This window comes from Dreissena polymorpha, chromosome 5, assembly GCF_020536995.1.
Source record: "Dreissena polymorpha isolate Duluth1 chromosome 5, UMN_Dpol_1.0, whole genome shotgun sequence".
In the NCBI taxonomy this organism is placed as follows: domain Eukaryota; kingdom Metazoa; phylum Mollusca; class Bivalvia; order Myida; family Dreissenidae; genus Dreissena; species Dreissena polymorpha.
In genome coordinates this window covers 88655712-88669699 of record NC_068359.1, presented here as the reverse complement: position 1 = coordinate 88669699, position 13988 = coordinate 88655712, and the positions used below count along the sequence as shown (strand labels likewise).

Here is a 13988-nt window from a genome sequence, read left to right as displayed (position 1 = left end):
AGCTACAATAACTTATTTTAATAGAAGTAAGTTTTAACGATGTGGAATTCATTTGTTAGTCAATAATTGTTAATGTTTATATGTATGTAATTATATAGTCTCTTATAAATCATATTATGATTGGTCGCATACATGTAACTGTGCTTTTATATGTATTTTAATTGTATATGTATTGCGAATGAGACTCTAATAAAACATTGAATTGAATTGAATTGAATTGTATCACACCTCATACAAAAACTATACCGGCTCTTAAACAAATATTTCAAATTTTTGAAAATAGTTTGATAAATAATGTGCGATGTGGACATAATATGGAAATAAAAGCAAACTACAACCTTACTAGCTTTAAAGACTGTTCATGTTTTGGTATTATTGACACAGCCGAGTAGGTGATTTCGCTTTAGTGAAAATTTTGACGGACGACGAAGAAAGACCGATCACATTAACTAGCCCTAAAATTGATCTACTAATAGCCCAATTTTGTGTCACATTTGAATAATTTTCCATTTCCTCAAAAACGAATTATTTGACCATTCAAAAAAAGATCGAATTGCAGTATGAACATTTATTTCAAACATGTACTACATACACTAGAGTTTCAGGAACAGCAAATCAAGTAAGAAAATACAAAATAAACATATCATATATCTGCACCCGTGTTAATAATAAATATACGATTTGTAACAGTCGTTTCGTTTAATATATTGAAGTTTGAAATGAAATTTAATAAATCTTTTGAAAGAACCATATTTTGAAAGGAACATTTCACAATTTATGAGGATTTCATAACTAAATGACCGCCATGTTTTCAAACAATTAGTGACGTTTCATTCATTCTTTTGAAATCTAACAATGAAATGATGAACATGATTAATCGGTTTTTGCCAAGTTTGCAATGTCTGTAAATGTGTACAACAATATGAGTGAATTTATTTTAGCAAAGAATAAAAACAACGTTTAACTACTCCATGATCAATTCCAATTACAAGAATATCAATGGTGTGTTTCTTATGGACACATTGTAAACAAAACTCGAAACGAAATTTACTGGAACTAAACTAACTTAACGATTAAATTTGCAAAATATTACCAATTTTTAAGCATATATTTTTGCATATGTAATTAGTAAAACCATCCAATATTTCAGTCAAGACCAAGAACAAAGAAGTTGCACTTTCAATCGATTCAGGAATTGGCAGTTGCTCCCGCTGCATTTAACACACATGTTCTAGGACGGGTATGAAGTCATCTTTACATCCAAACTGCGCTTTCTTTACAAAGTATCTCTTTTGAATACGATCAATGGTTTCCAATACGCAAGGAAGCCGAAATGAAAAATCTCGGGTTCCATACGCCTTATGCTGGTAGGACATTACTATCGGTATCCCATTTGGTGCTTCCACATGTCTTTGCTGCCGAATCCGATGAGAATTCCATAGATTGGTGAAAGATTTCAGATCGAGTTGTATTAATGGTATGAAACAGAATCCCAAGCATTCTAAGTGCACAGGATCATCAATCCGAAGCAAGCCGCTGTCTATCATATCCTTAAAATAGTTCCTCCAAAACACAGTAAAACTGACTCTTAAATTTACCCAAAAACGTTCAATTCTTTGGTTGCCAGTGGATCACCCAGTCATGTAACTGTTCATTCCAGACATGTTATCTCTGTCATTAAACCTAAACGCTATCTGCATAGCTCGTACCCTAACGTTTTTCTGTCCCTGCATCGCCACGAACCAGACGTAGAAGGCGACCAATATGTTTCACAAAGTTAACAAAGAAGCCCGCGATTATTCGAGGGTCATTATTCGAATAACATGCCAACAGCCATAATATGCAACTGGAAAATCCATCCACCGCAACGTGTATAGCAATTCCAAAAGGCTTTAGCTTATCATACCCATCAATGTGTATAGTAAAGACTAGATAGTATTATGACATTTATTGGTATAGACTCTGCGTCGCAGGCGATGTGCAGACCTGAGAGCAACACCCTCAGGATCAATTACCTTGCATACACACCTTGTTGTTTCTTGGGTTACTTTGACATTTGTGGTTTTGTTGACCAGTTTCCATATAGTTTTAAAACCACATACAGCCATCCCTCTTTTATATACAGAGCGAATTGCTTGTATAACGTCTGGAAGAGGAGATGCCGCGTTGCGTCTTTTGAGACCTTCGCAGTATCCGTTTCAGTTGACTCAAACTGAGAGCAGTGTTGTGTAGGAAAAGCAAAAATCCACATATATCCAGACGCGTATAGCCCTGTTTGTGATAACGTGAAATCCAAACATCCCTTTCTTGATTTGAAAGTACAGCTAACGATGAGTCAACATATATCAGTGCCACTAAGACACAAATCTGCAATATAAAAAAGTTGTGAGTCGTTTAACACACGTTTTGTACGTATTAGTTAAAGAAAAATATCTAAATGAATCAATCGAGATTTAAGCTCTCTAAATGCTCATAAAACCCAACGAACACATTAATATTTATTGTTTGCAAACACTGTATGTTATTTTTACATTTATACCAAGCATTCCTGCTGTAAAAATGGACTGTCTCAGGTCTTGCGTGTTTCGAAAGAATATACCAGAAACTAAGAATCTGCTCGACGCCGGAAGTCATGAACCAATATTGCAATAATGTGATGATGTCAAAGTTCTACAACGACATGATATGAAAAAGGTGTCATAGCGTAAAAATAACTCATCGTGTCGACTTAAACTATGATGGCAAGTCATTTTCACAAGAGCATGACGCCAAAAGTTATGTAGATTTGTCGACTTAAATCATGTCGACCAAATATATTTTCGGGAAAAGCCGGAAACATTTACGTCGAGACTTCAACTTAATGTCGTTATGACGAGTAAAATTAAGGTGGGAAAAGCTACAAAACTATGTCGACATACCATGTTATTTCACAGTAAGTCGATATAGATTATTCCGGCATGACCACATTATTGGGGTGTACCATATACGTTTCCGTAGTCGATACTTCAGGAGATGCATAGGTAAAGTACATAATAACATCGTTAATGTCAACACAATAACAACGCAATCAACAAAATCATTATATACGCTTTTTACAGTATTAAGTGATTCTAACTTATTATGTATAAAATCACTAATGCCACCACTATTCCGTAAGGTCTTTATTTAAAGTTTCCTGGCATAATGTTGCCCCATGATTCAAACAAGTTGATTATGTCAAACGTTTGTAAATAAGATCTTAATTCGTTATTTCCTTGATGTTTCTTGAAACCGATAATGTTTCACGCGAATGTACTGCAGTGTTCACAAGTGTTAATGTGTTGGCATTGGTCGTATACCTATGCGATGATTGATTGGCTCGGAGTGTCGTCATCCTCGGAGATGTCCGACCGATAAGCGGGAATACTTTGGTAATCATCGGTGACCAAAAGAGAAAGGTTGCCATCGGTAACGGGTGGTCCACATGGTATTTCACCTTGGTGGTCGGCGAATCGTCGTTCGTCACTTTATGGTGTTGTATATTCATATCGTTCCTTATTGTCGAAAGCAATTCGAGAATTGGAAATTATTGACTGACCTGTTTTCGTCCCTCGTGGTCGGGTTCAATTCGTGTGTCCATTAGTGGGAATTTGTATGAGAGACGACCGGAGTCGCATACGTTGATATACGTCTCTTTTTTCGGTCAAACGCTGTTCGATGGGTGTTCTGACTGAGCGTCAATTGCGGGAGTCGCTCCAGACGGCGCCTGTGCTCAAGTCAAGGGACTCAGTAGTCAAATTATATTTATAGCGTCGAATTAAGAAGTGTATATAAAACACATTACTTTGAATCTCTGCTTTCCTGTCTTGCATACAAAAGGCAATTTATCTTCCTATGCAACTATTTAATAGTTTAAGCAAATATTGTCATACTACAGTGCATTTGTTTACTCATTATAAAACATTCTACACATTTATGGCGTCTGTCTTATTCTGTCTCTTTTCATTTCATATTGCAAACAGAGGGACGTGGAACACATGGAGACAGGAGATCGTTAAAAACGTGAATCTTGTAAATCACGATTACATTGAGCCGTTTTATTACACGCTTGCGAGGCCCGTTTTGAGAGTTTTACATTGCCAGAATGAACACATATTATTTATTAATCTTATGTCGGTTGTAAACTGAAGTTGAGAATGTAAAATTGTTTGCAGAAATCACTGACCGGTTGAGACAGTTATTTACATCACATACAGCGTGGGAAACTGCTCTGTTTTCTCGCTGACAGTATGCCTATAGATATAAATATAATTGCCTTATGCGTTGGTCGGTGGTGAATACTCGTGTTCGATCTGATTAAGCGGCGTTACGATGTAATGCTTCTTTAAAATCGGCATTTACATGCATTTGAATTGCAAAACAGCCATTTACTTGCCTCCACCCTAGCCACGAGTTCCATCTCAAAACGATGTTAACAACCATCGTTTACTTACATGTAGTTATAAATGTGTATATAACACGTAAGAGACATCAACCTTCATTCTAAAAATATTTCTGTTCTAGTCAACGTCACTGATATTTGACACGCCTCTCTTGTACTGATCTTGAAAGCAGATAAACACTATCAGCTGGATGATTTTTAAAGCTTAAAGTGTTGCTTCAAATTAAAATGAGCCGTGCTCTGTGAAAAGGGGGTTTAATGCATGTGCGTGAAGGGTTGTCCCAGATTAGCATTTGCAGTCCGCACAGGCTCATTAGGGACGACACTTTCCGCTTTGATAATATTTTTCGTTTCAAGAAAGTCTATTATTAGCAAAAAAGTTAAGCCGGAAAGTATCGCCCCTGGTTAGCCTGTGCGGACTGCACTGGATAATCTGGGAAGACACTTAACGCACATGCATTTAGCCCCCTTTGCACAAAGCACGGTCCAACTATAAAGTGAACGGGCCTTACATAGTGGTCAGCAGGTATTTTAAAACTTGGTCTAAACATCTTTGTCAGAGACAGTTTTTTCCCCTCTGAAAACATATACGAACATTTCTTTGCAACCATGAGACTGTGGTCCACATGTTTGATATTTGTGTGCGCGGTCGCTAATGTTGTTGCTTTTCCCAGAAAGGCAAACGTTGACAAAAGGTGGCATTTCCTTGTACCTGTTTTGCAAGGTAAGTGACGCTTTATGTTTATTTATTTCTAGACTGCTTTTTAATTTCATATTTTTAGAACGACTCTTGACTTTTTGTGCGAAACTATCTGTTGTATGCCAGGTTGTGTTTTCAATCATGTTGCACCACTTAATCATTAATGTTTTAAGTTAATTTTAGTTTTCGACTGTCTTCGATCACATTCGATACTTTAACTTAAAGGTTAACTTAAAAAAACTTAACGAAAGAAGAATTAAGGACATTTCACTTTCTGAAACAGTCAGAAGTGGGTGGGGTTATGCAAACAATGTATTCCTTATATTAACATTCTATATTAGGTTTGGAACAATATGCACAATTAAAATAGCATATACTTCAGTGATACATGAACAAGTTCTAATGAAGTCTTTCAAAAAGAGTAAATAATCACTTTTTTCATCTTATAAACCCCTTTTTTCTTGAGCGTTCAAGTCCTTATTTTCTTATTTTCTTTATAAATCCACTGATACCAGCTGGAACATACACCACTGTAGAACATAGTGTTAGAGTATTATTAAATTTAACACACTAGAAACACTGAAAAAAGCATCCTTTTTGTAAGAAAAAAATATAAACAACTTCAGTCTAAAAATAGTAGGAAAAAGTATGGTTGACCAGAAAAGACAAATATAAATTAGATTGAGACTTTTTTTAAATGTGTAAAACAAAACTTTAACAAACACACATATAGATCATTATGTATATTTCACTACTATGTGCTATAAAATTGAAGGGCTTTTATAAAAATGTTTTCAATATTTCTGTATCTTTCATTTTTTTTTGTAAATGATAATGTTTGGCCCACCATACTTGTTCAAGTGTACTATTTTTGAATCCAGTTGTTTACTTTTTTTCTTACAAAAAGGATGCTTTTTTCAGTGCTTTGATAGCTCAAGAAAAAAGTGGTTTATAAGGTAAAAAAAGGTGATACTTTACTCTTTTTTAAAGTTTTCATTAGAACTGGTTCATGTTTTCATTGAATTATATGTTATTTTAGTTGTGCATATTGTTCCAAACTATATATATAATGCGTATATAAGGAATTATTATTTTACTTTACCCTACCCACTTCTGACCATTTCCGAAAGTAATATGTCCTTAACGACATATTTGAAAGATGCCATGATGTCTTTGCATTTTCCCTATAAAGTTGGAAATAAATAATGTGTTGTGAAAGGTTAACAAACAGTACTAACCATATGCTTTGAGATATTAGTGTTAGTAAAGAAGTAAATGATCAAAGCATACTCGAATAAACCAAGTATGCAATTGTGTGTTATTATTCCGGTAAATGGTGAACGGTTTCTTACGTGAAATAATATCTTGCAAAATATTCACTAACTGGTTTAGGTTATATGCAGAAAAATATTTAAAAATAATTTATATTTTATTAAAAGTACAAAACAATTCACATGATTTATAATCTGAACTCGCCGAGCATTTCCAAAGTTTGATGTTTGATAAATGACAAATATTTTCTTCAAGTTTAATTTAGTAAAACAATAAAACCTGCATTTACTATCTACATACATATTTTGCGGTTTATGGTTTATACTGACATTTTTTAACCAGGTTTTCCGAAGGAAAAAACTGGTTATTAGATTTGCGAATGCGGGCGGGCTGGCTGGCTGGCTGGCGGGCGGGCGGAACAAGCTTGTCCGGGCCATAACTATGTCGTTCATTGTCATATTTTAAAATCATTTGGCACATTTGTTCACCATCATTGGACGGTGTGTCGCGCGAAATAATTACGTCGATATCTCCAAGGTCAAGGTCACACTTTGAGTTCAAAGGTCAAAATTGGCAATAAATGAGCTTGTCTGGGCCATAACTATGTCATTCATTGTGAGATTTTACAATTATTTGGCACATTTGTTCACCATCATGGGACGGTGTGTCGCACGAAAGAATCACGTCAATATCTCCAATGTCAAGGTCACCACAACTTAAAATAGATTTATTTTGAAACAAACTTACAAAGGGGGTTAATTTTGTTTGTTCATTTCAAAAGTTCAGTTTGAGTTGTCTCCCTTAATCAGATTTTTTTTCACAATGAAAACCTGGTTTTGTGAAAATTTTGTCCCTTGTTTTCTGTGCGTTTCTTTCTTATATTGTCGCACACAATAAACAAATCAATTTTACATGTAAAATAATTTCAATTTTGCGAGGAATAATTAATTTCAATTTGTTTTTCTCACTGTTTATAAATAGCCACTTCGTTTTTTTTCAGCAAAACCACCCGCAACACAAACATTAGAAGGAAATCTATGGCCTCCCGAATTAATGGAATGTAAGTAAGATTATTAAGTGTTTCTTCAATAGGCGTTGAATATCACGTTCAAATAGTCCTGCTTAAGATAAAGTTATATCCAAATGTTAATTTTAAGCTCCTCTATTTTTTGAAAAAAAGAGCTATTGCTATCACCTGAGCGTCGGCGTCTGCTTCGGCGTCGGTGTCTGCGTGGGCGTCCGGTTAAGTTTTGTGTTTAGGTCCACTTTTCTCATAACGTATTAAAGGTATTGCATTCAAACTTGGTACACTTACTTACTATCATGAGGGGACTCAGCAGGCAAAGTTAGATAACTTTGGCTGGCATATTGACATAATTACGTGCCCTTTTTATACTTAGAAGAATTGAAAATTTGGTTAAGTTTTGTGGTTAGATCCACTTTATTCCTAAAGTATCAAAGCTATTACTGTCATACTTGCAACACTTACTATCATAAGGGGACTGTGCAGGCAAAGTTATGTAACTCTGACTGGCATTTTGACAGAATTATGGCCCCTTTATACTTGGAATATTAAACATTTCGTTAAGTTTTTTGTTTGGTCCACTTTACTCCTAAAGTATCATAGCTATTGCTTTCAGACTTTGAACACTTTCTAACTATCATAATGGGACTCTACAGGACAAGTCGCATAACTCTGGTTGGCATTTTGACGGAATTATGGCCCTTATTTGACTTAGTAACTTTGACTATTTTGTTAAATTTTGTGTTTACCGTAGATCCACTTTACTTCTAAAGTATCAAGGCTATTGCTATAAAACTTCAAATACTTTCATACTATCATGAAAAACATGAAACCTGGTTAAAAAACACAAACATTCATGTTTATTTCATTTTTGAAAGACCCTCTAACCATTTCACCCAAGAACCCCCACCCACATTTTTTTCATTGTGTTTCCTATTTTGGCAGATAATGTAATATATGACTATACCTCACACTATATACCCCTCTCCATCCCTAACCCTACCTCATTTTTAATTAAAGTATTGAGATAGGTCCCTTCACCTTTAAAAAGAAAAATAGATGAGCGGTCTGTACCCGCATGGAGGAACTCTTGTTTATAAACTTGAATAGGCGTTCGAGATTATAAACTACTTAGCAGTGTCTATACATTGTTCCTTACATGAACACATCGTTCCACAAAATGAAAATGAACACATCGTTCCACAAAATGAACACATCGTTCCACAAAATGAGCACATCGTTCCAACTTCCACAAAATGAATTCATTGTTCCACAAATGAATGAATTGTTCCACAAAATGAACGCATCTTTCCACAAAATGAACGCATCGTTCCACAAAATGAACGCAACGTTCCACAAAATGAGAGCATCGTTCCACAAAATGAACGCATCGTTCCACAAAATGAACGCATCATTCCACAAAATGAACGCAACGTTCCACAAAATGAAACATCGTTCCACAAAATGAACGCATCATTCCACAAAATGAGCACACACATTTAATGCATGTTGTACATTGCAACTGTAATAGATAAATGTCAAAACTACTCAACCGTAAACATTGAAATTGCAGTAACCTCCTTGTACGCCAAATGTCAGGAAATGGGGCTTTTCGCGAGGGCTAATCCTAGCAAAGGTATGTAGAAGTCAATGTTCTGAATACCAATACAAGAGAAGGTATGTAGATGTCTTATGTTCTAAATACCTATACTTAAGAAGGTATGTAGGAGTCTAATGTTCTTAATAACAATAGTAGAGAAGGTATGTTTGGGTCGGATGTTCTGAATACCTATACTAGAGAAGGTATGTAGAGGTCTAATGTTCTGAATACCTATACTACAGAAGGTATGTAGAGGTCATGTGTTCTATATACCTATACTAGAGAAGGTATGTAGAGGTCTAATGTTCTGAATACCAATACTAGAGAAGGTATGTAGAGGTCTAATGGTCTGAATACCAATACAAGCGAAGGTATGTGCGGGTCTAATGTTCTGAATACCTATACTAGAGAAGGTATGTAGAGGTATAATGTTCTGAATACCAATACAAGAGAAGGTATGTAGGGGTCTAATGTTCTGAATACCAATACAAGAGAAAGTATGTAGAGGTCTAATGGTCTGAATACCAATACTAGAGAAGGTATGTAGAGGTATAATGTTCTTATCTTTATTAGAAAAGTTGTATAGGGGCAACGAATTCTGATCAAACCTCGCAAAGTGTATATATTTTTTATGTTTCGACAGGGCATTAGAAAATAATGATTCGTACTGAAAGTTTGCTCGCTAAAAAACGCACGATGCGATTAAATCGATGAAAGTCTTTTTTAATACATTTTACTATTGTTTTTAATGTCTTTAATTGAAAATTTGAAACAAATGCTCAAAATTAAGACAAGGCGCATTCGTGTTTCTAAGTTGTAAAACCGCTTTTAAGTTGTACGATGTTCCAACCACCTACCATGTTAATTTAATCATGCCATAGATTGTTTTTTATTAGTACAATTACAACTTTGTACACATTAAAAGTAAGCCACTGTTTAAAAGTAAATGAAATTCAATGGAAAACTTAGCATTTTTTTCTGAATGTTAAAATCTAGACCAACCTCTATGAGCACAAAATCGACATGAGTCTAGTGCTGGAAATTGTATAGAAATGTGATATTGCAGGAACGGATGCGGAAATGGAAACACATGGGGACATTGGAACTGATCCGGACATGGGAATGGAACCGGGCAGTGGAAACGAACCGGGAAGTGGAAACGAACCGGGCAGTGGAAACAAACCGGACAGTGGAAACGAACCGGGCAGTGGAAACGAACCGGGCACGGGAATGCTAGAACTTGCTTGCGAACAATTGTCAAGAGAGATAAAAGACATGAAGGAACATGCACAACATATTAATAAAGTTGGTAATCTATGCTTTAGGTATGACACTGATGTTAGATTACTTACAGCTCTACTATAAACGGTTTACATTAGCCCATTTCAAATATTAATTGCAAGGCGCATTATTGTAAAGCGATCACTAAATGCATTGAAAATGAAATATTCATAAATCCAACGTTATTAGCTTTCTCAATAATCACAGTTAAGCGTTGGAAAAGTACTGGCATTCAGCACGCAGGGTTAGCGCCGAATTCGCATCTGTCCGAAATCAGCCGTCCTCTTCAAACGAGCATTTCAAAGCACATATTATGCATCCTATCAGTAATTTCGGCCCGACCGTGGGAGGGAAATATTTTCTACTTTAATTGGCGTCATCAGAATTTTTAAGGTTTTTCATTGAGCTAGTTTTTCATCGATTACTTTAGAGAGATTCTATTCAAACTTGTCCTTTACATGTTCACATTTTACATGTAAGGTTCATTGAAAAGGTACAGATCATTAGACTCACGTTCCGTCGTTTCCAGCATACTATTACCAGGACACAAATCACTATCCTACCCCTTTGGATGCGAATAAGTTGGATAGAGTCAAACTCACTTTCGATGAGTTTTAATTACAAACGTATACTTGTTAGTTACAAACATATACTTGTTAGTTACAAACGTATGCTTGTTAGTTACAAACGTATGTGTGTTAGTTACACACGTATTCTTGTGAGTAACAAACGTATGCTTGTTAGTAACAAACGTATGTTTGTTAGAAAGAAACGTATGCTAGTTAGTTACACACATATGCTTGTTAGTTACACACGTATGCTTGTGAGTTACACACGTATGCGTGTTAGTTACACGCGAATGCGTGTTAGTTACAAACGAATGCTTGTAAGTTACAAACGATGATTGTTAGTTACAAATGTATGCTAGTTAGAAACAAACAAATGCTTGTCAATTATAAACGTATGCTTGTTAGTTACAAACATATGCTTGTTAGTTACAAACACATGCTTGTGAGTTACACACGTATGCTTGTTAGTTACACGCGAATGCGTGTTAGTTACAAACGAATGCTTGTAAGTTACAAACGATGATTGTTAGTTACAAATGTATGCTAGTTAGAAACAAACAAATGCTTGTCAATTATAAACGTATGCTTGTTAGTTACAAACATATGCTTGTTAGTTACAAACACATGCTTGTTAGTTACACACGTATGCTTGTTAGTTACAAATGAATGCTAGTTAGTAACAAACGAATATTTGTTTGTTATAAACATATGCTTGTTAGTAACAAACGTTTGCTTGTTAGTTACAAACGCATGCTTGTTAGTAACAAACGTATGCTTATTGAGTTATACACGTATGCTTATTAGTTACAAACGCATGCTTGTGTTAGTTATACACGTTTGCCTGTTAGTTATACACGTTTGTCTGTTAGTTATACACGTTTGCCTGTTAGTTATACACGTTTGTCTGTTAGTTATACACGTTTGTCTGTTAGTTATACACGTTTGCCTGTTAGTTACACACGTTTGTTTGTTAGTTATACACGTTGCCTGTAAGTTATAAACGTTTGTCTGTTAGTTATACACGTTTGCCTGTTAGTTATACACGTTTGCCTGTTAGTAACACACGTTTGCCTGTTAGTTATACACGTTTGCCTGTTTGTTATACACATTTGCCTGTTAGTTACAAACGAATGCCTGTAAGTTACACACGTATGCCTGTTAGTTACACACGTATGCTTGTTAGTTACAAACGAATGTTTTATGATGCCGTTTCACGCTGTAAATCCTTCATAACAAATTTATTTCAGCGAAGTTATGCACAGCGCAGAGGATCGTCTGGAACATTTGCTCGGTATGGTAAATGACCATCGCGTATTGGAGTTTGTGAAGGCTCTTCAATGGACATTCATATCATTGACGTAGAAGATGCTATTTGGGAGTTTAAACAATGATTCTTTGTCTGGACAAACGTTGTTAAAACAGTTTCGATAGATATGTGTTACAGATAATATCTTTTTTAAACCGTGTTAAATGTTAACTGCTTCTTCCGTTTCATTACATGTGCAAACCGTTTATATCGTTGTTTCACATGTGTAAGTAGTTTCAATCGTTGTATTACACATGTAAACCGATTATATCGTTTTATTACATATGTAAACCGATTATATCGTTGTATTACATATAGTAATTAAACATAGACTACTTGTCTTCAGCGTTATTTACTACACGAACTGCTGTACGATATGCGGAAAACAGTTACTTTCAAAATAGCTCAATGATATATGCCTAAATAACGACAGAAATGGATGGTTACAAAGCCGGAGTTGGATAAGTTTTAACTTTTCGTGATTTGTTTAACCGTGCATGGCATAAAACTTGCTTACAACTTCATTCATGCTATTGTCCATTCACAAACGCAGTCCAGCAGGTCGTTGTTCGTGGAAAGACTAGTCAATGATGAAAGGTAATCTAACAAAAAAATGGCACCATCCAATAAACCGTCTGGCGACGCGTAACAAAGCTATTAAAATGCTAGATCTGTTTTAAATAATGCTTTTCAATACGATATATTATTGCATTGGTAAAACAATAAATTTTAGTTTTTGAAGTATAAAGAATAATATTTTTTCACTGAATTTCAGTTACTTATCCTGAAAATATAAATCTTTTGACCACTGGGGTATAACTTCATGAAAATATTTCCCAAGAGACATGATTTGGAAAAAAAGTACAAAACCACAAAAATACATGCCAAAACAATAAACACTGGACCTTGTAGATTCAGAAAAGGCTGTTTTTGGTTTTTAACCATATTCATATTCATACTATATAGTGTACATAAAAACTTATAAACCTTTTCGCCTTGCTGTTTCAGATGAGAAGATTATAAGATGTTACTTTACATGTGTTCATATAAGGAAAACACTTATCCCAAGGGCCTTACTTCATGAGCATAATCCGAACTCAGCCGGTAGAGAACAACTGTATGATGTTTAATATAATTGTAAATACCAAGTCGTTTGGTCTTAACCTTAAAGGGATTTTAAAAGTTTTCATTAAAAACATAGAACGCAAACGAGCTTCCGCAATTATGAACAATGTTTAAAACAAACAATTTTGGTAGAGGATCTTTACACGATGTTACATTACAAATATATAATCCCTTACCCTTTACGGTTTCAGATAAAAAAATAATTATTTAAGTTATTAACTTTTAAGTTTAAAAACAGTAATTTGACCGCTGCGTCGTGGCCTGTTTTCATCCCAGGTGTGTGATTTGTAGACACTTTGAAGAGGACCAGTATACGATACCACATTCAACGTACAAAACCTAGGGGTCTTGCGATTTTAGAGATTTTGACGGTTTTTCGTACACCTATAAATACACATATTATGAAAATAAGTTTACCCTTGTGCTCAGCATGTATAACCACACGGGCATGATTTGAACAAATTTGATATAGGATACTATAAAGTTTTCACTATATACATATATGGAAAAACAATTACCGCCCCGGCCGGGCTGATATTCACTCGTAAGACTAGGGACATTATTAAAGGGGCTTTTTCACAGATTTGGGCATGTATTGGAGTTTGTCATTAAATGTTTTAACGATTGATTAATATAAAGATTGGAACTAATTATTTCCAGTAAAGAGATTTTTTTTATACTAAACTAATCC

The 13988-nt window shown here is 35.0% G+C and overlaps 1 protein-coding gene across 3 annotated transcripts; it reads left to right on the top strand.

The window, feature by feature from the left end:
* The first annotated feature begins 4933 nt into the window (after positions 1-4933).
* LOC127832118 (uncharacterized) lies at positions 4934-12512 on the top strand. 3 transcript variants are annotated; one of them, XM_052357358.1, is made up of 5 exons: positions 4934-5144; positions 7393-7452; positions 8990-9052; positions 10083-10297; positions 12114-12512. In XM_052357358.1, exons 1-5 carry the CDS (start codon positions 5030-5032, stop codon positions 12168-12170), a joined length of 510 nt encoding a protein of 169 aa, XP_052213318.1. In that variant the 5' UTR covers positions 4934-5029; the 3' UTR covers positions 12171-12512. The 3 variants fall into 3 exon arrangements, with proteins under 3 accessions (XP_052213318.1, XP_052213317.1, XP_052213315.1); XM_052357357.1 differs by having other exon boundaries at positions 10083-10325; XM_052357355.1 differs by having other exon boundaries at positions 4940-5144; positions 10083-10321.
* The last annotated feature ends 1476 nt before the right edge of the window (positions 12513-13988 follow it).

What these genes read in the sequence shown, in the direction of transcription:
- LOC127832118 (XM_052357357.1), top strand. Translation starts at nt 5,030, where the DNA reads ATGAGACTGTGGTCCACATGTTTGATATTTGTGTGCGCGGTCGCTAAT. An exon ending in GCCTCCCGAATTAATGGAAT is followed by an intron (nt 7,453 to 8,989) that starts GTAAGTAAGATT and finishes TTGAAATTGCAG; the next exon opens with TAACCTCCTTGTACGCCAAA. An exon ending in ACAACATATTAATAAAGTTG is followed by an intron (nt 10,326 to 12,113) that starts GTAATCTATGCT and finishes AATTTATTTCAG; the next exon opens with CGAAGTTATGCACAGCGCAG.